General features: G+C 39.3%; 1 protein-coding gene across 5 annotated transcripts in view; it reads left to right on the forward strand.

Annotated features, from left to right (window-relative positions):
* Positions 1-27,500, forward strand: part of hdac9b (histone deacetylase 9b) — a 36,229-nt gene that overhangs the window by 7,140 nt on the left and 1,589 nt on the right. The window contains exons 1-11 of one of the 5 annotated variants that reach the window (XM_083561676.1): positions 9,023-9,254; positions 13,398-13,632; positions 16,410-16,651; positions 16,753-16,903; positions 17,279-17,402; positions 17,701-17,822; positions 22,316-22,447; positions 22,925-23,040; positions 24,526-24,648; positions 25,633-25,804; positions 26,023-26,240. In XM_083561676.1, the coding sequence (XP_083417802.1) occupies positions 16,481-16,651; positions 16,753-16,903; positions 17,279-17,402; positions 17,701-17,822; positions 22,316-22,447; positions 22,925-23,040; positions 24,526-24,648; positions 25,633-25,804; positions 26,023-26,240 (1,329 nt within the window). In that variant the 5' untranslated portion in view covers positions 9,023-9,254; positions 13,398-13,632; positions 16,410-16,480. Of the gene's footprint in view, positions 1-8,867; positions 9,255-13,397; positions 13,633-16,409; positions 16,652-16,752; positions 16,904-17,278; positions 17,403-17,700; positions 17,823-22,315; positions 22,448-22,924; positions 23,041-24,525; positions 24,649-25,632; positions 25,805-26,022; positions 26,241-27,500 lie in introns of those variants that run through there. The other 4 variants (XM_083561675.1, XM_083561673.1, XM_083561674.1 and 1 more) reach the window with 4 other exon arrangements.

Below are 27,500 nucleotides of genomic sequence, written 5' to 3' on the forward strand. Positions count from 1 at the left end.
TAGGTCATATTAGTTTCTAATTAATATTCTTTAAAGTTAATGAATAAATAATAATCTAGGATTATATTAAGAGGATGTTAGTGGTTGTCGTAATGTTATTTAATTATATTGCAACAAAAGTCAATGACTGTATGTCAGATAATATATATTTAAGATAATGCAACTATGTGTGACGGGTTTATGTGAATGAGTATGGCTTGTGTGAGAAAGTGTGTGTGCATGTGTATGTGCATGTGTGTAGTGCGTGTATGGTTTCCAATAGATTATCCTGTGATAAGAATTAGATTAAGTTAGGGAGCTAAATTGACACTGAACTCCTGAAATAAGATCTAATTTAATCAGCAATGCAGGTTGACTACGGGCCTCATGAACGAGGTCTGAACTGAATGTGGTGAATTGGTTTATACTCACATGTTAATCTCGTCTTTTATTCTCAGGTCATATTTATAGTCTCCTGTAATGAGCTGTGAAAACCAAGTGCCATCAACAGAGCTGAAAATTGCCTGATGAACTGATTATGCAAAAATGTATATGTGCCAGAGAGTCCAGTGTGTGTCCGAGTTGCCATTCCAAAGCACCCACAGCTGGCTTGCTTGGCTGCATGCCATCATGTATCACCGTCAGCTCAGTGACTCCACACATTCTACAAGAGCGTGAGCTCAGTGGGTTAGTTGTCAAGAACCCAGCTAATATGCGAGATCTGTGAAAAACAGGTGTACAATATTATGATGATTTCAGGGTTTAGGCAGCAGATCAATATGCCCCAGTGGTGAGGCAGATTGATCGATTGATAGATTTCTGTGAACTTGCCAGATTCCCGGTGTGACACACATCACTTAGGCACTATTTATAAAGGCTAATCAATAGACATCAACACATGAAGCAAAAAAAAAGGTTTACTGTGACATATATAAGAACAATTCACTTCAATTTAAGCAGCTTTCTTATCACTGGCCCAGGCCTTTTAATCCCTGAGCCACTACTGTCAATACCTTTCACCTCTAACATCCTGTAAGGTACTACTCCTACTCCTAAATTAAAATTGCCACAAAGCAGTGAATTCAGAACTCAACCACACTAACATTTGTGTTTTTATAATGATTTGGCTGACAAACAAAAAAGTAAAAAATAGTCAAATAAATGTAGTATGTAACTGAATTCGATTCAAACCATACAAAACAAACTATGCAGCTCAGGTGCATCAGGCTTCCCATGCGTTACACAATATCAACATTTTCATAACATCTTTGCAAATCTCCCAACTGATCATTAGTGCAGTGTCTGGGAAAAAAAAGTGCTTTCTGTGCATTATTTGATCCGACCCATAAAGTGCTTTCCAACTCACCCCAAACATCTTGCAGGAAATACCGACAGGGGCCAGACAGTGTAACCTAATAAAACTCCAGTGCTAAATCATTAGAGCGGAAAGCCACTCCCATAATGTAGCCAGATGGAAGCACTAATTGGGTTTGGACGTGCGGTTTGCAGCGCTGGTGCCTTTGTGCTTTTACATGGCTGGCTGAGTGGCCAACGGAGAGCAATGCTGGGCTGAAATGGCATAGTTACTCTCTAGGCTGCGACCCGGATTGCTCTCTGTGTGGGCCTGTTGGATGGATAGATGGGGAAGACTGAGTAAAGAGTACAGAAAGTGATTTGGGAAGAGTGATTATTTAACACATGCAGGAGAACAAAGAGGGAGAACTGATGCAAGTGTGATGAGGTGCATGAGGAATTGCGAACTTGTGTGTCGCCAGATATCAGGGGAAATCATTATAATGATGCCACAATATAAATTGCTACATCATAAGCAACACTAATGTAAAAAAAAAACAATTGCGCTGAGATGCACCTGTAATCAGGTACCCATATGGCACTGGGTTCTCTTGGTATCACCATCTGTGCAGTAGGTTGCACATCTTCCATCACCCCCACCCCAAAGACAAATAATGAAATTGTACAGAAACGATACACTCGTTTACATATGCACAAATAACTAGTTGATTAGAAATCTGCACACCCACAGAAAGCGTGAACAACAGACACATGTACATTACGCAGTCCCTATGCGAAAATGTTCTTATACCAATTATTTCTGTAAGACTCGGGGGGTAAAATTAGAGTCAGAGAGATGGCTAGAACGACTCTGTAATGTGAAGAAAAACAAGTGAGCAGACCTCGAAGCTGACACATTCTCTCCCACACAGCTTGGTCATCTACAATGGAGAGAAATTCTCGCTCTCCAGTCTGATCTAATTAGCCAAAGAGCAATATTTTAGCACTCTGTTGATGTCTAATGCAACATGGCCTTTTCGATGGCTTGATATTAGGACATTTTATGAAAACAAAATGGGTTGAGCTTTTATCAGATGAATATACTTGGTATTTGGTTTCCTAAGAAAATATCTCTAATGCCCTGAAAATGTGTTTGTGTGTGTGTGTATGTGTAGCTGAGTAATTGTGTATCAGACTGGCAGTACCCATCCCCTAATATGTACTTTGACCTGAGTACTGAACATGTGCGAATAACATCCTGATTTATAAAAGAGACATTCAAAATGATCATAAAAGATTGGATTTTATTTTCTGCTTGATGAGCCACACTACCGTGTCCTTTCCATGATGCACATCTCTCATTCCCATTCTGTAACCCTACAATTGTCTTGTATTTAAATTTGGAAAGAGTGGGGGGTGGTGGTTCTTGGAGGCTGTGATGAGTTAACCTGAGGGAACGAGAGCAGCACCAGCTGGCACACTGACGCTCACACTTAAATTGTTTAATAGGACTACAGCGAACAAAGGCCACCTCTGACGCAGGAAAGCTATAACAGGCTCTTCAACCCCTTTACAGCCCATCAGGGCTGCTTGCTATTCAAACAAACACACACATACACACATACAGTATGCACACACAAATACACACACAATTTCCTAGCTTTAGTAAAGTAACCAAGACTTGCAAGGGCAGAAATAGAAAAGGTAATTAAGATTAAGAACAGTGACGATGAGCTGCAGAATGAGTGCGGCAGCCAAGTCAATTCCTCAGCTGAAAATAGTACTCCGAGACCTGCAAATCCGGAAATGAACGGTCACAACCGTTTGTAATGTCTGTTAATCTGATATGCATTTGGTGATGTGCTATATTTATTGTTCCAAGTTGTTTATTAGTAGATTGATATTTTAAATAATGCCATTTAATAATATATTATGAATTGCTCTAAAAAGTAGGTGACATTAATAGAAAAGGATATAGTGGGCCAGGGGGTTAATCACAGTTAGTTATTTTCTATTTTACACAAACCTATAAACCTCATTTTAATCAAGCAATCATACAAAACATATGCACATAAGTGAGTTTTAAAATGCAGCACTGTTTGAGTAAAACATTACTAACCATACATGTAGTAAAAAGTTTAAGCATTAAAATATGTATACTTATGAAATTAACATAAAAGTTACTTCTGATCTAGTTCTGTTCCAGCACATCTTATCCTGAAAACACAGAATATTTTAGTATTGAGCATGTAAAAAAAATAAATAAAAATAAATATATATATATATATATATATATATATATATATATATATATATATATATATATATATATATATATATATATATATATACAGTGAGGAAAATAAGTATTTGAACACCCTGCTATTTTGCAAGTTCTCTCACTTAGAAATCATGGAGGGGTGTGAAATTGTCATCGTAGGTGCATGTCCACTGTGAGAGACATAATCTAAAAAAGAAAAACCAGAAATCATAATGTATGATTTTTTAACTATTTATTTGTATGATACAGCTGCAAATAAGTATTTGAACACCTGAGAAAGTCAATGTTAATATTTGGTACAGTAGCCTTTGTTTGCAATTACAGAGGTCAAACGTTTCCTGTAGTTTTTCACCAGGTTTGCACACACTGCAGGAGGGATTTTGGCCCACTCCTCCACACAGATCTTCTCTAGATCAGTCAGGTTTCTGGCCTGTCGCTGAGAAACACGGAGTTTGAGCTCCCTCCAAAGATTCTCTATTGGGTTTAGGTCTGGAGACTGGCTAGGCCACACCAGAACCATGATATGCTTCTTACAGAGCCACTCCTTGGTTATCCTGGCTGTGTGCTTCGAGTCATTGTCATTTTGGAAGACCCAGCCTCGACCCATCTTCAATGCTCTAACTGAGGGAAGGAGGTTGTTCCCCAAAATCTTGCAATACATGGCCCCGGTCATCCTCTCCTTGATACAGTGCAGTCGCCCTGTCCCATGTGTAGAAAAACACCCCCAAAGCATGATGCTACCACCCCCATGCTTCACAGTAGGGATGGTGTTCTTGGGATGGTACTCCTCATTCTTCTTCCTCCAAACACGTTTAGTGGAATTATGACCCAAAAGTTCTATTTTGGTCTCATCTGACCACATGACTTTCTCCCATGACTCCTCTGGATCATCCAAATGGTCATTGGCAAACTTAAGACGTGCCTGGACATGTGCTGGTTTAAGCAGGGGAACCTTCCGTGCCATGCATGATTTCAAACCATGACGTCTTAGTGTATTACCAACAGTAACCTTGGAAACGGTGGTCCCAGCTCTTTTCAGGTCATTGACCAGCTCCTCCCGTGTAGTTCTGGGCTGCTTTCCCACCTTCCTTAGGATCATTGAGACGCCACGAGGTGAGATCTTGCATGGAGCCCCAGTCTGAGGGAGATTGACAGGCATGTTTAGCTTCTTCCATTTTCTAATGATTGCTCTAACAGTGGACCTTTTTTCACCAAGCTGCTTGGCAATTTCCCCGTAGCCCTTTCCAGCCTTGTGGAGGTGTACAATTTTGTCTCTAGTGTCTTTGGTCTTGGCCATGTTAGTAGTTGGATTCTTACTGATTGTATGGGGTGGACAGGTTTATTTATGCAGCTAATGACCTCAAACAGGTGCATCTAATTTAGGATAATAAATGTAGTGGGGGTGGACATTTTAAAGGCAGACTAACAGGTCTTTGAGGGTCAGAATTCTAGCTGATAGACAGGTGTTCAAATACTTATTTGCAGCTGTATCATACAAATAAATAGTTTAAAAATCATACATTGTGATTTCTGGATTTTATTTTTTAGATTATGTCTCTCACAGTGGACATGCACCTACGATGACAATTTCAGACCCCTACATGATTTCTAAGTGGGAGAACTTGCAAAATAGCAGGGTGTTCAAATACTTATTTTCCTCACTGTATATATATATATATATATATATATATATATACAAGCACTTTTCATTTTTCCCCAAAAAATGATAGATCTGAATAAATCAGAAGTTATTGCTGTGCAGAAAGCACAGTGTGAGCGCCACACTTCGTTAGCTAGTGTTTTAGTGTTTGGACAGATGGAGGCTTTGGGCACTCAACTAGTGAGAATTGCTAGAATCGTGATCCTGAATCCGCCTGCACTGACGCTACTGATGCTCCAACATGCTAACAGGTGCTGGAGACATTAGCGCTGAATAATCATTAACCACGATCAAGCTGGCCTTAGTCACATGAGGGATGTGTATGTGTTTTTTTTTTGTTTTTTTTTACAGAATATATTAAATATATTTTAACATGAAAATAAGATGTTACTAGTTGCGGCATCCTGCATGCGGATTTCTGAATGCTTTAACCTTACGTTTTACGTGTCATTTTAGTGGATTATCTATTTCTTTTATTGAAAGGCCTCATCAAAATTCCTGTAGTTCATGAGACATAATTCACCACTGTCCAGATACAACAATAGGCATAATTTCTAAGATGGGGATGTGTAGTTTCCATCAAAAACTTATAATTTGATAAAAATATAATTTCCCAGGGTGACATTAAAAAATATATTTATAATCATAGTTATAAATCGATGTGGCTTGTGCAAATGTATATCAAGCTTTTATATATACCAGGATGGCGTTCTTTGGCACTAGGATCTTAGCATAGCGTTCTATATTTCCATTTCTGCTCATTTTCTTATTGTTAACTCTGCACTATCAAAAGACTGTTTACTGATGCACACCTTGTCTGATTGTGATTGTAGGTTTTGACTTTACTATTTTAAGCATGATTTATTGTGTCCTATGAACAGGCCATTGCAGTCTGTAATTAGTTTGAATGTTTATCAGTGTTCTATAATTTCAACATTTTGCAAATTCAGAATGTCAGCAGGCCACTGAAATGCAGAATTTAGAGGACCTTACTATGTCTGTATAATTTGTATAATGCAAAAGTATGGCTCAGCAGCAGCAGCAGCAGCAGCAACAGAAGTGGAAGCAGAAATTTCACTTCGACAAATGAAATTAAGGCTTCCACTTATCAAACATATCAAATACCTAACTAATACTCTGGTACAGTTACCCTAGGGACCAGCAAAACTAATTAAAACTTCAACCTACTGGCTGTGATAGGAGAAGCACCAAGCAGTGCAATTGACTTTTTGTCTCTAACATTCACACAAAACAATGGTCCTACAGGGAATCTTGGATTTGCTACTAAGCAATTTGTGCAATGGCTAAATGAGGCAATGGAATATGTAGATAGAAAGTGGCATTTTCTTTGCTGGTTATTAGTCTGGCCACAAGTCCAGCATTTCATGTATTATCAGTCAGATTGTCATTAACATTTTAGACTGGAGTTTAAATATGTCATGCAGTGGCTGAATGCAAAAATCCTACCGAAGGTCTCACCACTATAATAATCAACCTAAAAATTTGCTCTTGTCAATAAGCACTGTGTTAGTGACCCCTAGCTGTTTGTGTGTATTTTGGGAACACGGTAATAAGGGGTCAGCCCATTGGGTAAAGAAAATGATTGCAGGTCCTCCAAGTAAATGCCATTCTTTGTACCATATTGTTTTATCCCAGGCAGTTGAAATATTAGTGCCATTTTTTTTTTAATTTCTCACCAGACAGTTAAGCTGCAAAATTTCGAGTGACTCATTTCCTTTACAGAAATCAGTCAGAACATTGAGTTATTCCTTATGACATTTTTTCTGTTTTTGTTATTCCTAATTGCAATACAGTTTTAGCACATTGGTAGTGACTCACAAGTTAAGACTTAGAGGGTGCTGATAGGAAGGTCATGAGTTCAAGTACCCACTCCAGTGCCCTTATCAAGACCTTTAATCCTCTCTGCTTCAGATGCACCATATCATTTCAGTCCCTTTGATCAGACTCCAGCATGGATAAGCAATAGAAATAATAATATATCTAATGTGACATTCTTTTTCTTTACATCTTTGTATGTGGGCAATATAATCTTTTCAGAGTGCTGTTAGTATAGTATGGGCACATCGATCCCTTTAGAAGAACTTGTGATATGTCCTTCACTCGGAAACCACACTGGTGTTCCAGAACTAAAAAGCAGAATAGAAGGATTCATAACTGTCTGTTATCACTGCTATTTGTACGCAGCCAGCCAATGAATGAAGAATAACTGTCCACTAGTTCCGAAGGACACTTTTCATGGTTCTTTTATTTGTCCATTTCTTAAGTGATTTTAAGTGTACTTGTGCGTTCTTTGGCATCTCTGGGTATTTGACCGAGCTGTATACCAAAATAGGACTAAAAAATAGTAAACTCACAGTGCTAACATCCTGTTTTCCTTGTAAGGGCTGCTAATCTTCTTTATTTATGGTATTAAAATATATTCTAGTTCTATTTCGACTTAGTTAAACTAAATAAATGGGGAGCATATCCCTTGTATTCAGTCACTGTACTTAATACTTAATAAATGTGTTATTACAGATTTACAGCTATTATAACATTTTGTATATTTGCCTATAAGAAGGTTTTGAAAATTAGAGGTGTAGAAGTTTAAACTATATAAAATAGGATATTTTAGTCAAGTTTAATACCCAGTTTTGAAAACATTTTAGACAATTTTTTTTTTCAAATGCAGTGTACCTTTTGAACAACAGCACAGACCTCATATACCGCATTCTTCCACTGCTTCTCTCTCTCTCTCTCTCTCTCTCTCTCTCTCTCTCTCTCTCTCTCTCTCTCTCTCTCTCTCTCTCTCTCTCTCACTCACTTTTCTACTCATTGTACAGTGCCTGTGTATTAGTCAAGTAGTAATCCTGTAATATTATATATAATAATATAATAATATAATAATATAATAATATAATAATATATATATATATATATATATATATATATATATATATATATATATATATATATATATATATATATATATATAATTATTTTTGTTTTCTTCTGGTCTAATTTTATGCACATAATCTACGAAAATGTCATGGCACAGCTGCATAAATAAACCAAATGTCAAGCAAAATGCAGACAAATTATATTTATCTCTCAAGAAAACGGGTTGTGTGTCTTTTTAAGGAGGCCAGAGGCAAATAAAGAGGGGGGGGGGAAAGAGTGATAGAATACAAGAGTGAAAGGGAGCAAGAGAGAGAGAGAGAGAGAGAGAGAGAGAGAGAGAGAGAGAGAGAGAGAGTCATGCCTGCTGGCGGAGAACGAGGGGCCACAGCTGTGTTTGGTGTGGTATTTTTAAATGCATCAATGCCGCTCCAATCCCTGAGCCCCGCCTGATCTATTTATAGCCAGGGGTGGCCATTGTTCTATTTCTGTCACCTGTGGGCCATGCCACTGTTGATTCACATGCAAATAAACCTCCTCCTTTCCACAGTAAGCTGCTCTGAACCAGATAGAGATTTCGAGAGCATAGAAGAGAAGGAAGAGAAAAGAAAACCAGAACACAGCTATGAGTGTTTGACACACAAATCTCCAACAGGTCCAGCCATTTTGCAGGGAAAAAAGCTGACAAATGGACAGGGGGGACGAATTAACCTACTAAAAAGTAAACGGATAAACCTTTTTTTTTTTTCACTGTAGCGCTCCAGCAGGAGATGGTATAGCCCCCCCTGCTGATTCCCAGACGTGTGGAGGAGAAGTGAAAGGGAGCGAAAGAAGATAGCAGGGGAGGAACTGTTCGTGTTACCGAGGGAGGAGTTGTCTTTCTCGCGTAGTGTCACCAGTGAGGAGGAGGCAGAAGTGAGTGCTTGTGGTCTCCTGAGAGAGAGAGAGAGAGAGAGAGAGAGAGAGAACAAGGAAGAGGGCTGCTAGTGTGACAGGAAGAGTAGGGCAGGCAATGTGCCGCTGGCTGGAGTATGCTACAGACCATTTACGAGGGTGATTCCTACTTCTCCAGCGACATTTTTGGCAAACTCCGGGTGCTTCGGGAATCCCACGACAGTGACATGCACAACGTTAACAACTCAGGTGACTGTTCAATTCTCTCTCTTTGACACGCATGCACGCTCCACTTCTCCACTTCCTGTTTAGTCGAGCTCTTTAAACTTGGGCCAGTGTGTCTAGTTGCTGGATTAACAGGTACTGCCCCTCTCGCGCGCACCTATTGGCATGTCCACCGTGTGTCCACCGTGCGCTGTCCTGCGCGTGACTCGTAGCTGGAAATAGGCTTCCTATTTATGATAGAAGCCCGAAATGGTTATAAATAGAATAAGTGAGACATGCAATGTTGTCTAGTAATAGCAATGAACTGTAATAACACGCAGCGTGGTAAACAGTCTTTTTAAGAACCACAGCTTGTACAGAAGCACTGAAGCAGGCACAGGAAACGCAGTCGCCATGAAAAGCCTGTTACTTCTGATACTGTACTTGTCAAAGACAACGTGCAGATCTATTTTCAATCCTGGCTTTTTTTATGCTGACATCATTTTTAACAATTGCTTTTTTTTTTAGATGCAAACATACCTTCTTTTTCCACTTTTTTTGTTCATGGTTTGATGTTAGTTCACATCCAGATGGTGCCTGAAACCTGTTACTGTTTCAAAGGGCTGATAGAGCGTGCAATTGACAATATAACTCTTGTGTATATCAAGAGGTCAGGTGCCACTTCATGGCATTTCAGAGCCATTGCTTTAGGTTAGATCGACGCGCACCTCACTTTGGAAACATACCAGGGTTTCTCTTTAACACCTTTTTGTTCAAGTCATTTAAACTGTGAAAATATATTGTTGACACTATAACAAGTTGTCATCTTTAATGAGGTTCACCTGTTGTGGGACAGAACGAAATGATTTGGGGTAATAAGGCTGAACTAAAATGAGACATGGATCAGAAAACGGGAGGATATTATCCTTAAATCTTCCAGGTAACCTAATTCAGTGTGAACTGATGATAAGTAAAAGCTTTAAGGAAGCATGTATATAATGTGATGCATGTATACTGGATGTGTATGTGGTTTAACAGGCTCTTGCATGCAGCAGGCTGTTGCTTAGTCTGCGGGTCAGCTATTCTTAGCCATGTTATTTTCAACTTCTGGCATTAGAGAGCTAAGATTAGGCACCACTTTAATCTGTTATCATTCCATCTTAAACCAAATCCTAATATAACTATACACTGGAACATCTATTAATAGTGTGCTTTTTTTAATGTCATTTGTATTTATGCAAGTATGTTGCTATCAAGAAAGATGCTTGTATTTATTTCTTTATGTCCTTAGAGCTTGTGATTTCTTTTCCTGAGAACCACAAAGACAAAAAAATATTAGCGTTCCTTCCCCTACTATTTAATTTCCTCTCTTAAAGCATGCACCAGGATGGTCATTTTATCTGGAAGTCCATCCATCCAATATTGTAGTAGTAATTATCCTGTCATACCGAACAAAACAGCTCAGTATGATCGCTGCATGAAGTAAAATTACAAAGAAACTCAGTGGTCACAAAAAAAAAAAAAAAGAGAGAAGCCTTATTTCAAGCCTTAAATGGCAACATTTTAAAAACATTTTCAACCTATTTCTCCCACTCAGCTTATGTGACTTCTCATGCAGTTGAATGAGAAGCAAAAGCACTCTGATTAATATTCTAATAAAAACACTATAAGTTGAAGACACTCAGCATGCATCAAAGACAAGAAAATAAAAACACGGCTTTGACAGCCCTTCATTATAGTCGGAGGATAATTACTAATGAAGCTTATTATACCTATGACTTCCGGTAATTTGATGCTGCTCAAGAGTGTTTTTTTTTTTTTTTTTTTTTAAAGCAGAGATTCTTAATTTATTACAACAAGGTCTTCACCAAAGGCTGTTTTTGACATGTTTTGTTGTAGTTAAATGACCTTCCGTTCTTCCCAGACCACTCATAGCGCCATTCGCTCTTTCATCTTGAAGTACCTATGAGCTGTTTGAGCTGACAGGACCGGACTGTTTTACTCCATAGTCTTCAGGCTTTACATAATATGCATGTCACTCAATGTTATTTTGACACATAGCTGGTCACGGGTGATACCCGTGCAGTTTCTAGTATCAGTGACAGCTTAACTGGTATGACTGGTTGTGTACTTGTCCAGTTTTATTATCTTAGCTGGTGAAAGATAGCAAAGAGATCTAAATCATACATCATAGTAGTACAGTATTAATAATTGATCTGTGCTCCACTAATGGATTATATAACTTTAAGTGCTTATATCCTAGCGAAAATGACTTGAATTTATCCTTCTCTTATTTCCACTTTAACATTATAAAGTTTAAGGTCCGAAGTTTGTGTATAAGCAGAATAAACAAATGGCTATGGCATGGCGATTCTTTTGCACATTTAACTTCCCCCTATTATGCTATATAGGTTGACCCCAGATCCGCTCGTTGAAGGTGCATAATCTATGTCTTTACTAGTGCTGATGCTGTAAACCTGCCTTATAAATATAATTTAGCCTAGTGACTGACCTAGTGGAAACTGCTGAGTGATTCGTTACTGAATAATCTTTTCCACATACACTAATAGGAACAAAGGGCAAATTTAGAAATATAGAAGCTCATTTTGTTGTCTCTTGTGGTATATTCTACAACAGAGTTTAAAGAGAATGGCAAGGCAAACCCTTTGAGAAAGCTAAGAACCCTTAACTATTCAAATTGCAACTTGAATTTCTATTCTGAACAGACGCATGAAGAGTTAGCTTCTGAAGTGGACATGATGGAACAGCAATTTGTTGGATTGTCAAAGTGTTTACCACGTTTCTATCATTTATCATTCAAATTTTTTCTATAATGGATACAGCATATTAGATCCGTAGTCGTATTTGTCTCTTACTGATCTTGATATAAAAGCTACAGGCACAATTTAATCACAACTACAGACTGTATGTTAAATGGAGATGTATTGTTGTAGCTTCCATTCAAGTATATACGTAGCCCAAAAGGAATTCAGTATAAGATTTAATAATTATATGCATTTACTAATTAGTATTCTAGCACTGGCAATTAATTTGCAACACAGACTTGGATTCTTGTGAAGAGCTTTTTTTTTTTTTATTAGACACCAAGAACAAAAAGAAGATTCCTGGCAAATTAAAAAAAATTATTCCTTGATTTGCTTAAATATTTTTTAACCCGATGCAGTAGTAAAAAAAACCCATCACTCACCTGCACAATACAGCATATAAAATGACATTACTATTAGAAACATTGCAAATTCTAAGCTGCGCTGAATCTGTGACAAAATGGATTTGAAAATGCGGCACATTTCACGGCCTTCAGCCCGCCAGTCACAGAGGAAGAGCCACAGCACACTGTCTAAAACACGGTTGCTGGGAGAACACGAACGATTCTGTGCACCATATGATCAATATCAATTACAGATACATTAGGCTTTAGTTCTGGTCAGATACTGACTTGCACTGTCGGAGCGTACACAATCAGGTGAGTGTCACATTAATGCGGAATTGAAAAGACTTGGAAGTGCATATGTTAATCTCTCACAACAAATTAGCATGCTTTCATTTAGCCGTGTGTGGGAGGCTTACTAATGTGTGTCTGGATTTACCAGTGCCTCAAAGCCTTTTATCAGTGTACTCAAAAGTAATTTGAGACAGATCAGCATGCAATTAAAGCCCTGACCAGTGACTCATGGTTACAGCAGTCACCCTACCCTTCTTAGCAGCCTCTAGCGAGAAGTCGGCTTTGGCACGGTGTGGGATGCATGTCAGTCCTTGATGCCAAAAACAAAGTGTAAGCTTTCTTTCATAAATCTAGTGTTTACCAGATGACAGGGCTACCTTGATGTGACCCTTTTTTACTTAACCAAGCACCTGAAATAGTGAGCAGTAAAAAACCCCCAAATCAATCAATACAAAACAAACTAATAGTAACACAGAAGGTTACATCACACACACACATGCACCGACACACACACATGCACACACACTGGGTTGTAAGGAAGAAGTTGGCTGCCTAGTTCATTACATAAAATTCAGCAGGGGACTCTCATTTTTTGCCTGAGTTAAAATAGCTAGGTGGCCTCGCAAGTGTGATTGCCGTTCACACATTATCTATATTAAGGGCGTGCTTAGGAAAGCGGTTATATTTAACCTACTTGCAGCTAATTCCGTTTTTTTTTTTTTCAGCAGCAGCAAATTGCAACACATCAACAGCTCTTCTAAGATATGTTGCATATGGAATCATCACCCGAATGGCACAAGCCCAAAACCTGGTGTGTTTGTGTTTGTGGTGTGTGTGTGTGTGTGTGTGTGTGTGTGTGTGCACACTGCTGAAAAAAGATAAACGTACGTCACCTTCTGAGGGGTGTCAAAACCAGGCGATATAAAAAGCCCTGCTGTTATAGAGGACACACTGTCACAGGTTCGTGTTTATCGTTATATTATTATAAGGAGATCCACTAATCTTTTTCAAGGTCTTGGATAAGGAAAGTGTAGTGGGAATAGAACTGTAGTTGGGGGCACTATGGAGTTTAGAGGCTTTCTCAAGGGCACAAAAGCAGCTAAATATAAACCAGTGTTCCCAATGTTCTGGCTGTAAATTTGAATGTAGAACCCTAATCCACTGAGCTTTAGCTGATCCCTGTGACAGAGCATGGATATGACTTGTGCGGAACATTGGGCTTGTAATGTATTCCTGTCATTACTGTAATGTGCATGCTTGTTGGTCCCTGAATAGCACACCTAAATCTTTGTTTTTGTGTTCAGACCTGGCAATGACATCAGTAACTCGTTCTATTTTAAAAGTATGAACTCATCAGATTTTCGTACTGGTTTCCTGGCATAATGTAGATGCCAGACTTCCACATCATCCTCATCTGTTCGGTAATGCCACAGTCCCGGCAGAGTAAGAGACCGGGGGCTTTCGGTAATGAGTAATATAAAAATAAAGAAAGTAGCAACTAATGCCACTAAAAGGCATACAGGTATGACTGAATCAAGGTGCATATATTTTTAAATGACAACAGCAGGGGTGGGGGAGGTGCAGCAAGATGGGTGATAAATGAGATATTACAGCTGCACGCAACAGGAAACAGCAGGTAACTGTGGCTATTTTTAGCTGTGCAGGGGCAGTGAGCCAGATGCCTGTGACTCAGAGCTGCTGCTCATTGGCTAGATACAGGAGGGATGAAAAGACACAGCGGGGCCATGCTACTAAAGAGCCAGTTTATAAGTGCTGTCACAGACCAGCCTCAAACATTCCCCTATTATACCTCCCGGCCCAGATCGCTGTTTCCTTCTGAACTCAACGAGGGCTCTTGACCTTTCAAGAAGGGCATGGTTCATGAAAGAAACTATGACTTAAGTGCTTAACACCAACAAAAAGGTCTTTCATTCTTGAGTCTTGAGAACCAAAACAAATACATAGCCTGTGTCTGCATTTGTGCAGTGAGAGTATGTAATGTTTGTGCGTGCGTGTGTGTGTGTGTGTGTGTGTGTGTGTGTGTGTATGGGGATGCAGTTTCAATGATTGCGCTTGTGTTTTGAGTCTTATCAATATACCGACGCTCTGCAGGAGCAGACGACACACAGCGCCGCTCAATATCTTCAAGAAGAGTAGTCATCATTATGTTGTCCATGTTGCCATAGCAGCCGGGTTTAGGGTGGTGGATAGGGTGTGTGGGTTTGTCATAGCCCTAGATTGCACCACTTGCTTTTATGTTGCTATTTATACCTGACTCGTCAGTGCCGCATGCAGACATTTTTGACTGCAGCATTCTGAACAACAAAACAGGGTGCTGAAATAGTTTGCCAATAATGAGTGAGCTGATGCTTGCGTCACTGCAAGTGCCTCACCTTAACAACTTGCACGGTAAAAAAAATGGGAGCGCTGCAAATAGTCTGGCTTATTCATAGGCTACTGTTGAATCTCGCTTTCTCAGTGACGACAGCAGATGACAGTGTTTGTGTCTGTCTAGTGTGTGGCTTTTAATATCCACACTGGACTCTGAAGGTTTATGAGCCTGTCAAAGTGCCTGTTTGTTATTCAAAAGCATTTATCAGTGGACAGATTGGAAATGGCCCTGGAATGTTTTTTTTTCCTTTTGTTTTTTTTCCCGCACATCATCGCGCAGCATCGTCTCGCCGATGGAGTCTTCGCGTTTTAATCCATTATCTAACTGTTTTAACAAAGGTTACATGGTTACAATTGTGAAACTCAAAATGTTATCAATGAGTCATTCTTTTTAGATTGCAGCTTTGCATTTGACATTTCAAATGTATGCAGAAGTGGGAAGATAAAAAAAGCGACATTTACTGGAACAAAGACCGCATGTACCATGCACATTTGCATGTGAGTGTCTTTAAATACCAATTTAACCTCCACAGAGGACTTCTGTCTAATAGAGTAAGAACTACACAAATGAAAAATGTTCTTCGTGGTTTGATGCACTGTAGGCAACTATGAAAGACAGCTTTAAGAGTGTGAAATTATTTGTATTCTTCTGTCTTGCACACACTATAGTCCAAGTTTGCTATGCAGCCAGGGTTTTGTTTGCTCTAGGGCTCTTTTTGTAAGACCCATATCTCGGTAATTGCTTATTCCCCCGCAGAGGAGGCGCGCAGCCGCAGTTGGTTATGATGCTTGTTTGCCTCATCCTATCTGAATGTGTCATCCAGGCTTGCTATTGATTTCCACTGCCTTGCCGGCTATTTATAGACCTTCAGAGACCTGAGGGATGCCCTCTTGCTTTGTATACAGCTTATTATTTGTAATGAGCCACAGGTTGAAGAATATAGGAGCAATCTTTTCCGTAATGGCGAACCCTTGGAGGAGGGAATATTTCTGGGGAATAAATGCAAGGCACACACACACAAACAGGCCATCCTGCTGACAAAGGAGGTTATAACACTGCGCTTTGTGACAGATCCAAAAAGGGTCAGCGGGTTGCCATTTGATGCTTGAAAACAGCCTGAGCTGAACATCTTTTAGCTCATAGTCGGGAACTGCTGCTCTACAGGCAGTAGTGCATTTGTGATTTGTATGGAGTAGCTTTGTTTCACGTTCCATTGTTTTGAAGCCAGATTTATGCGTATCCTTTCAAGCCTCCCTTCTTTAAAAATGTAGGATGCATGCTCATCTAATGTATTTCCGAACTGTCTCCTAACTGTCTCTTCCTCTTCTGTGGCATATTTTTTTAGTGGACGTTAAGCCTGAAGTACCATTGGCTCTAGAGCCTGCATCGCCACTAGATCTGCGGACAGACGTGAGAATGCCGACCCTGGGCTCGAACCCCACATTATGGGATCGGCAGCTGCAACAGGAGTTGCTCCTCATCCAAAAGCAGCAGCAGATCCAAAAACAGCTCCTTATAAACGAGTTCCAGAAGCAGCATGAGAACCTGATTCGCCAGCACCAGGTCCAGCTGCAAGAGCACCTGAAGGTGAGGACATGGCCATGAGGTAGCTTAAGATTCAGCTCTTCTTGGGTGTAAATACTTTTTGGTAAAAACTGTGTATAACTTATAATGAGGGCATTTCTCAGTTGCAGCAGGAGCTGCAAGTAATGAAGCAGCAGCAGGAGCAGCTGGAGAAGGAAAGAAAGTTGGAGCAGCAAAACCAGGAAAGGGAACTGGAGAGACATCGGCGCCAGCAGCAGGCCCTTATCCTCAGGAGCAAAGAGAGGGCACGAGAGAGTAAGAGTTTAACACTTTTTCATTACAATACTCTAGTCAATAGGAACAAACGGTAACAGGTAACGGCTTTCTTTTGCGAGCTCAGACAAAAACCCAAGCGTTCTCACTTCTGTATTGGTGTTTTATCTTCAATGTCCAGAAGGGGGAGATGTTTATTCATTTGTTTAATTGGAGTTCCTGAGGCAGCATGACACATTTGAGATCTGAATGCTTTTAAATGTCACTGTATATGTACATAATTATACATGCATAAAAAAAATATCAGATGTCTAAGTCTAAATCTAAAAGTTTGCCTCTTTAAATGATAGTGCTTTTACTAAATCACTGCATATCCAGTTCGAGCCACAGGATGAACACTATTCTTTGGTGTTACAGGTGCAGTGGCAAGCACAGAAGTTAAGCAGAAACTTCAGGAGTTTTTGTTAAGTAAATCCACAAAGGACCCAGCATCCAATGGATCCTGCCATGCATTCACACAGAACTCCAAACTGTGGTTTACGTAAGTAAAGGAAAAACATGACTTCTAATATCTAGGGTGAACTTCAAGATTTTATTGTTGACTACCGACACCTGTATTATTGATTTATGCACATGGTCATTTGTATTATAAATCTGACAACTTGATGACAAATGAAGAATGTTACATTTACTGAAAGAATCTAGAGGTGTTGCCTCGCTATAACAATAAGTGTTAAATAGTCTTAGACCAATGTAAAATTTGTCAAGGTGGGACATTACAGTGATTTATGCTTGCGAGGTTAGTTAAGCAGTTCGGTTTGTGTCTCCTGTCTGTTCAGAGCCTCCCATCACACCTCCCTGGAGCAGAGTTCACCTCCTTTGGGAGGCGTGTCACCGTCATGCAAGTTCCCTTTGCTCTCCCTACCAGACTGCAGGGATGATTTTCCTCTGAGGAAGACTGGTACGATGAAACAATGCTTTACATTCATAATTAGACAAAAGCTCAGTTGATGTAGGATTACATTACCTTACAAGTAAGATTTAAAGTTATTCCTTTAGCAGATGCTTTTATCTAATGCACTAGCCCAAGTTATTTTTTCAGCAAATAAATGCTAGTATGTATTGCTTTCTGCATACACCAGTGAAATGAAAACACGTTCGCCCAGAAGCATGTTCTTTGAAAGATTTGATCACAAAGTCATCATTTTAAAAACTTGGATGCATCCCCCAAAAATGAACAGCTGTAAATAACACTTATCAAGCAATTTCTTTAAAATCACAAACATTTCTAGACTATGTGTGTTACCTGACAGCAATACTCAGTCTTCAATCATTGTAGAAAGGACACGTTTCTGTATTCTTTACTCTGGAAGCCAGGATGAGTGACACAGAGGTCCATATGCTCATAACTTTAACAAATTTAATTCATCCGAGTGCAGTTTTCCTGCTTAGCCGCCCACAAGCATAACTGATTTACAGAAAGAATAAAGGAATTTCATTTCTCCTGAGGTATGATTGCCGTAGGTTATTTAGAAAATCCCTGACTTTTCACAGAAATCAGCTCAGGTTTGTTGACCTAGCCTTGGAGTAAGCCTCATGGGAAGTCAGCATTAACATGACTTATGGCTCCCTCTTGGTTTTGGTCAGTCGTAAGCTCTCGGCTGGACGAACAGTTCATAGCAGTGCCATGAGGTCACCGAACTGACATTACATTCCTTTCCTCTCGTGTCTGTTTGAATTATGATGGTAAACAATTATACCGGTAAAAGTACTTTCCCACATGGGCTTGCATGTTGTACACAATTCAGAGACCAGGCAATGGAGTTATAATGCTGACTTGCAAGATTTATTCAAACTAATCTGAGATAATTTGATAAGGTACACAAAATGAGTAAAGTTATCACATGTTATTCTTCACATTCAGAAAAAAAAAAAGAGAGAGAGAGAGAGAGAGAGAGAGAGAGTCAATGATATAATATTAGAATCTGAGAAGTTCTTGGGTTTGAATTTCTTATACAGTGTAATTCAGTTTGCATACCATTTTAACCGCAGTTTACATCCTTCTGAGTTAAACAGAACAGACTGAATTGAATTTCAGACAAATGTGACTGCTTTTCAAGTGCACAGTTCTACTCTTTACCTGTTCCCTTGATAAATATTAATGCACCTTGCAACTGGTTAAAGGCAAACTCATAACAGTGCCTCAACTGAAATCTGATCCTGTATATCTAAATGTAGGAAACATTAGGGACATAAAAAATGAGATGACAACTGGTTCCCTGTCTAAGTGCAATACAGCTGTGTGAAAATGTTTGCATCTCAATGGTTTCAGAGTCAAAAAAAAGGAGAATGTACCTCTTTTTGCACTCGGTTCTTTTCTCCGCACTTTTTCACAGTCGAAAAAGTATTGTTATTTGATTCAACAGTAAAAAATGGTAAAGTGGTTGTAAAGTTACCACAATTAATAAGCCGATATATAGTGCACTTTCTAGTGTTTCAGAAAAATTTTAAACCAAAAAAAAAAAAAAAGAGTTTGACTCTTTTGATTTTACTATATTTGACTCTTGTTTTCCGTGAAGTGCTCGGGTACTTTCCTATGAGGTAACCTCATTTCCTACATTTTTTAAAGTACAGAGGGCGACATTATTAATTCCTTTTTCATCGTATCAGGCAATGAATCAATCATTGTGTCAAACTACCAATGAATCATTTATTCAGTGTATAATCACAACATTAATAAGCAGAGAGATTCCCACATTTTACAAATTAACAACATGGAATACAAATCCCACCATCTTGTTTACAACTTTTATCTTACTCTGTCTGGACTAGAATAATGCTGGTTTGATGCACTGGCACTGTTGCATGCAGGAATAGCCTGGATTGGTGAAAAAAAAGAAGAAATACCCTCTCTAGTCTTGACCCAGTTACCAAACATGTGGAGCAGGTGCAGCTGAGATGAAAAGGATTGGACCTGGTACATTTGAAACAGTGGATATTTTCAGAGCTTTGCACTAGACTATTCCCTCTTGTGTTGCTGTAGTATTCCTCTGTGGCTGCAGAGGGACATAATGTGTGTTATGATTGCTGGAAAAACTTGCAGTAAGAGCGTAGCAGCGGTGGAGTAATATGGCTCATAAAAGTACAGCTGTTGCATCAGAAGGCTCATATCCCTCGGGCGGGGACGGGTTTGTTTTCTTTGCCTAATGAAAATTATGCAGATAGGATTAGTAACAGGAGAACCAAGAATGTGAAGCAGAAGATGGCAGAACGAGTGTGCAATGGATAACGTCAACCTCAAACCCACACAATATGTATAAGCTGAATAATAATAATAATAACAGCGCAATGTTTTGCTCTAAAATCAGCTTCTCGTTGTAAGAATTTGCTCGCCTGCCAGCATGTATTCAAACAAGACTTTAACAGCGAACCAGCACACTTTGAAAAGGAAACTTGCATGTTGAGTGGAGATAATATAATAGATTTGGCACTCTGTGTGTGCAGCATACCCTCAGGCAGTGCTTTCAAATGCAATAATGTGATTGATTTATGGGCCTGTTAAATCCCTGCCTCATACATATATTCCTGTTTGACTTGGCCTTTGGCTCCAGGCAGTGTGTCAGCTCTGGGTAAAGTCACACAGGTGTTGTGTCTGTCACTTTGACTGAGAGAAGAGTTTTCCTCTTGCATCACAGTCCCAGCCTCCCGCTGTGACCTCAACAACTAAGCCTCCATCTCTGCGGTGATGGGATGCTGTTCCCTTGGTGACGGCTTGTGATGTTAGGTAAAAATAGACAGCAATAAGAGCAGCGTGGTGCGGTAGGAGGATAGGCAAAGGTCCCTTCGGATCACGTCAGGCTCAGGATTTACATCCCATTACTGCCCTACTGGATGGCATAGCCTGCTGATACGGCTGCTATAGCTTATGATGAGAGCTGTCTAACACTGCAGCCCAAACAGAAACCAAATCTATATATGTTTCTTCTTGTTTCTGAAAATGCAAATTGGGTGTATTTTTTTTTTTTTTTTTTTACTTATAGATAACTTAAAACCTTGGAATTATAAGTTCATGTAATATAATGTGTTTAATGTCAAGCAATGTATTTTAGAGCTTTTAGAAATTTATATCACAGAATTGACAGATTCGAGGGAAATAAACTATAGGTAGAATCATATTATTTATGCTGCCAATCAAAAGATAATAATAATAATAATAATAATAATAATAATAATAATAATAATAATAATAATAATAATAATAATAATAATAATGATATAATAATAATAGTATTTTTTTAAGATGTTGGACTTTGAATCAGGAGGTTATGCATTTAAATGTCAGCATCACCTAGCTGCCTCTGCTGGGCCATTTAGCATGACCTTTAACCCTCAGTTGCATGATATAAATGTAAGTCAAATAAAGTGAATAGCGGTCTCGGCCAAATGCTGTAAATGTAAACTGCTTAGAAGTATAAATGAGATAATCTGTAAATTGCTCTGGATAAGAGTGTCATATGCCAAACATATAAATCAATAAAGAGAACGTTTTGTATTAAATGTATTAAAAAAGTATTTAGTGTATTTAAATCAAATATTACAAGAGGTGCCCAAACTAATCTAGACTTATTCAGCATCCTGTCTTTCAAAATGATAAAAGGGATCCATGGAAGGTTTTGCCTACAGCAAAAAGAACAAATCTATGTTTTTGCTGCTGACTGTACTGAGGGAGTTCACTACTCTGTAACACTACAGTACATGTGGGTGAGAATGACTTTCCTCTGACTCACCCCATACTGCTCCCCAGCCTTATGACACAGTTCTCTGGAGGTGCTCACTTACTATACAGCAACATGTTACTCATGCTGTATTACTCAAAATCTCACGCACAGGACAGTAACGGAAAACAGACTCTTTTTTTTTCTTCAAAACCCTGTTACATAAACCTTATGTTAGGTTAATGGGGTGTGAATAAATATGGGTGTACATCTTTACAGACAGCAGTGTGAGCACCGTGTGACTGCTATTACAATCCCTGCCTGTGTTTTTGTTGTATATTAAGTGCTACTACTGTATTGGGCTTTGCTCAAGTCAGGAAGCAGAACTTTTAGTTCATGTTGCTCTATCTAATTTACTCCAGATGATTAGAAGAAAGTTCCAAACCTGTCCTATTTAATCTCTTATAACAGCCAGTGAGAAGAACTTGCACTGTGAGGTTTCTAACCCCATTGTTGCAATTCACAGATTATTCCCTTTTTTTCTTACAAGTGTGTTTTACCTCATGTATTTGATACATAACGGCACACTTAAATATAAAATTGCACTGACAAACATTTACTGGAACACTGTGTGTGTGATGTACTCTACAATACATATACTTTTCTAAAGTATTTTTTCCTATTATAAAAATATGAAAATATGATTACTGTTGAAACGCAGTGTTTTGTGTTTTCACAGCCTCAGAGCCAAATCTGAAGGTGCGCTCTAGGTTGAAGCAGAAGGTTGCAGAGAGGAGGAGCAGCCCGCTTCTGAGGAGAAAAGAAGGAACCGTCATGACACCCTTCAAAAAACGAGCCTTAGAACTAATGGGTAGGAGATACCTCTCATTATTTAGCTAGCAATTAGCTTGCACGCTAAGACTTTCTGGCTGGTTTGTTTTCAGTCCAGTAATCACAGCAGCACTTCCAAGGCTGCTGTTGAGCGATCTCATTATGTTACAGCTGCTTGGGTTAGTGATAGCTTAGACACCACAGTCTCTGTTGGTTTTTCACATGCCACATGTTTGTCATTGTGCTAATAACAATTGCTGTGAGTTAATATGGATGACGCTGTTGTTCTTTCTGCCTGCTGTCTTATTACCCGTCACAGTTCCTGAGAGAAATAAAGAATGGCATTGTGAAATCATAAAATCTATTTAAAGATGTATGTTAAGAATTGCAATAAAGAATGAACAAGTGCTAAAAATCAACATAAAATCCATAAACAGCTGATTTACAGCAAAGCAGGATTAATACACATGTACCATCAATATTTTTGTTTTTGTTTCTAATTTATCATGATTTATAGAGTCGGCAGCCAGTAGCAGCTCCACTGGTTCAGGTCCCAGCTCTCCAAACAGAGCCTCAAGTTTTCCAGGGACTGAAAATGGACCATCACCTCTACCATCCACCATTCACGCTGAGGTACAGCCCCTTGAAATGTCATCACTTCATCCCACAATAAAAAGAGCGAAAATTCGTCAAAGAGGTTTTCAGTTAGTAGCAATCTTAAATCTTTTTTGGTGTAAAAGACAAGGTTGCAATAAGCGTTCTGACAAAAAATAAATAGATTTTCTACATACATCTCGCCAAACCAATATTACTCTTGTGCAGCTATCAAAACAGAGTACTCATTGCGGGCGTCTGTAACAGTTCATTGGAAATGTCTCCCTGAGCAGGCAATAAAATATCAGTTGACTTCCTCTTATAAGCCTGTGCTCTAAAGCACTGAGCCTTTTACTGGATCTGACACAGACTTCCATTTGCCTGCTGCTTACTGCCCAGTAAAGGAGCTACAATGTCAGCCAGTGGACTGTTGGAAATTCCCAATCCAAGACAAAAAAGCTCTGTAAATAATGTGATGTAAATATTACCAATAGCCCACCTCCATGGCCTTGCAGGCATATACACAGTATATACATAGCACACACAGTATATTACTATCTGACTCTATTATTTGAACCATCTCTGTGTGTTTGGACTGCCATTTGCCCACAAGTATAAGCAAGGAAGTGTTTTTGTTTGTTGAAGTTCATCAATTCTAGAAGGTCCTCTGAGTCACTTCCTGATGGCTTCATGGCTCAGTTCTTTTCAAGGTCCCATTGGACTTTCCTTACAAAGCAGTGTATTCTGGGGCATGTGGCAGAAAAATGACAAGTCTCTGTGCAGCATCAGCATAGCAGCTGTGTTATTCTTGAACAGTACTGTTTACACTCCCATGGACCTCCAGTATAACGGCTGCCTAGGAATGCCTATTACACCATGATCCAGGGCGGAGGAAGTTGGAGGTTGAGCTTAATTGTTCTGCCAGCTGCTGGTAGCCAATGACATGCTAACAACACAAACACGTTGTGCAGCTATTGTATTGACATAGGGCGAGAGTTTTACGGATCAGACCGGTGGGATGGGGGACTACCCGCAGACAGCAGGTTAGGTGCAAAAGCGAGTCTTGTTTGTGATCTGTTACATTGGGTATCCCCTTTCAGAAGAAACTGTTCCCCTGGGTCTTATAAAAGCCGGATATCCACATACAGGTCAGTGAATATGCAGAGGATTGGAAGAATAAACAGGGCTGCTCTATGACCACATGCTGCTGGACTATCATGCCGTGTGCAGGAAGAATGACCCAGAGCCAATGTAGAACATTTCTTTAACATCAGACCTGGTCCCTCCATACCCCAGAACTATCAATACATCATTCTGTCTTTAGAGTAGGATATTATAGATACTGTCAGATCATTGCTGGTTTCATTTGGACTTAACCAACTCCACCGAGGCAAGAACAAATCTGTCATTTGTCTTAGAACATTAAAGTTTATTTTGCTGCTGCTATTGCTCTTTCCAATGGTCCATAGTGGGATTCCAAAATAACTTGGTGTTTCCTTCAATCTCTGTCTTTCTTTCTTTCAGCGTTGGCCCTCACAGCCGAAGCTGCTTGGCTCTGAAGGTTCAGTGTCAGTGTTTAGTCTCTACACATCACCATCTCTGCCTAACATCACGCTGGGCCTCTCGGCTGCCTCCTCCCCCATTAATGTGAGTTAAATCAGCACCATTATCCTACTTTACATCGGTTTAATTGCTTTGAGGGAATTCAAACAAACAGGCCTTCATAAATGTGTACATGTTTAGCGGCACACTTTTTATCCAGGGATTAGATGACGTCCCATATGTATTGACACGTCATTTCCAAACATGTCAGTGCATTGAATCTTTCAACAAATACAACACAATTAGTAGCCTAACTGTATCACAGACATATATTATATTTTTTTATCAAAACACCACCATTGTGATTCGATTCTTGCTGTAAAAAGTTGCATTGTGTCTATCAATCTTACTACATGAACTTTTGCTTTAATTTCCTTTTGTAGTATTCCTCCCCTGAGACACAGTTGAACAGTTCATTTTTACCCACATGCGATTAACATTTTTGCTACTTCGTGTCTGCTAGAGGATTCTAAATGTAAGGTGAATGTTTAGGCTGATAAATGAAGGGAAATGTCATTTAGGGCCCCTGCTCAACTGTGTATTGTGGTGCCTGTTGAAAGACTAGCCATCAGTGGCTGTCTGGATGATATGTGTAGCCTTAGGGTACTGACCTGTGACCTTGGGGGATTTTATAGGCCTTAGATAAATATTGTGTTTAAGTGTCTGGTGTCAGTTGCACTCCAGTCTTCCCCGGTCACCTCGTCTATTACTCCTGTTTAAAGAGACCAAGCCAGAATAATCAAGTGCAGCTCGAGATAATGTTCAGTCTTTAACCTCACTTTGTGTCCGTGTGATCATTCCTGGGAAAAGTGTAAGGTTAAGTCCATCTAACCATACAAATGGGAGTAGAGGGGTTTTCTGCAGTGCACAGAAAATAAACAAGCAGTTTATTCATCGCAAAGAACTATATATAAAAATCACAGAATACTTAAAGTAAGCACAGCGTTCGGCTGTGGTTATGTTCAATTTGGTTATACCACGAATGGCAGAGGGGCTGCCTGATGTAATCTTTGTCTTTCCTCCCCTCAGGCTGTCGAGAGCAGTGGAGTGCTGCCTGTCAGGCAGGGTTTGCCCGCTCAGCTCCTGGGCCCTGTGCCTCTACCAGTTAACATGGAGAGTAAAGTGAGCAACAGCCAGCAAGCTCTTCTACAGCACCTACTGCAAAAGGAGCAGCTTCGCCAACAGAAGATCTTCTCCACTGGTAAAAACCCTAAAAATCCATGGACTGGTTGATGGGTCCAGACTTACCTTAATTCCTATAAGTGGTTATTGTATAATATAGTTTAAGCTACATGACAGATACACAATTAGCTGAGCTTTGAAGAAGTTACTGCACTTTAATACAACTTAAAACCTCTCATGATTTAAACAACTAAAATAGAAATTATAAATCAGTTCACTTCATCCTGTTGTCTGTAGGCCAGAGCGCAGGATCTGTGCACCCTCCCTCTCCTCTGGCCATGACGGAGCGTTCCTCAGGTGGTGTGCGGCCCAAATTGCCACGTCACCGGCCCCTCAACCGTACCCAGTCTGCACCACTGCCCCAGAGCATACTAGCCCAGCTCGTCATCCAGCAGCAACACCAACACTTCCTCGAGAAGCAGAAACAGTATCAGCAACAGGTCCACATCAATAAGGTACAGCCACTAAAAGTAGACCACGAGAGGCTTAGATCAGAAATATTAATATATTTTAATTAATGGTGTCTCATTAAAAACCGTTCTTCTAGAGCAGGTTACTAGATCTTACAAGGCACCACTATATATTTAAAGCTATATATTTATATAAAATGAAGCTTTTTTGGCTAAAAGATAGCAAGGAAACACACGATTTGTTAATTTGATTTTGGCAAATGTGTAAATAGAATTTGCAGCACAGTAAAACAGAATAATATTTCAGAAAAAGTGCTAAATTGCTAAAATGCTAGTCAGTATCTGTGATTAGCATAGCATAGGGGCATCTGTGGTGTTGACATGCAAACATGCTCTATAATACGCGTCAGTTCAAGTAGAAAGAATACATACTTTTGTTCCCTTGAGGAAATGTTTGTATTTCTGTGCACTAGCAATGGTGACCCTGGCCATCCGTTCGAGTGTGCAACTATTCTGCTGAGCATGCGAGGCTAGCATACTGAAAGGCCCCATTGTTTGTAGAGCCCATAGATTGATCTGCACTGTTACTGCTGAAAGGGCGATGGGAAAATCAAGGCTAGTGCAACTTTTAAATGCAACTTTTAAAAACAATCACAGAGCTCTTGTTTTTCTGAGTTTTTATTGTTATGAGCTCAATTGAAGGAATGAAATAAAACTAATTTAAAACGTTGAATTGAACTCGGATACTTGGTTCGCCAAATCTCTGTGCTCTACAGCATGGATGTTGATTTGCTTTCAGAATGATGTGAATGAAGTGATGCAAGTTACAATGATTTACTCAGAAACATGTTACTTGATGTCACATACATAAATATTTTTAGTTTAAAAAATGCCCAGGAAATACAAGAAATACATTCTTTTTTTTTTTTTTTTTTTTTTTTTTTTTTTTTTTTTTTATGTATATATGAAATAAATTCATCCAGGCAATACTCCTGTGAATTTGTTTAACTCTCATATTTACATTACTCTTTATTATGATCAATGACTCCACAGTAAAAGCAGGACATTTTGGAAATGTTTACGCATACTTGAATGAGCCAGGATGGAATTTTTACACGAGCTTATAGGCTTTAGAGCGAGGTATAAAAAGCATTTTACTAATGCCCAGACCCAGATGCTATTTTTACCTGAGCTGGTATTAAGATAAGAAGTAAGCCTAGTTCACCTCTTTCTTCCAGACACATTCTTAAGTCTGCTTCTGAACATCTCCACTGCGTCAGTTACAATAAATACAATTCCTACTGA

Source organism: Silurus aristotelis, assembly GCF_946808225.1.
Source record: "Silurus aristotelis genome assembly, chromosome: 1".
Classification (NCBI taxonomy): Eukaryota; Metazoa; Chordata; class Actinopteri; order Siluriformes; family Siluridae; genus Silurus; species Silurus aristotelis.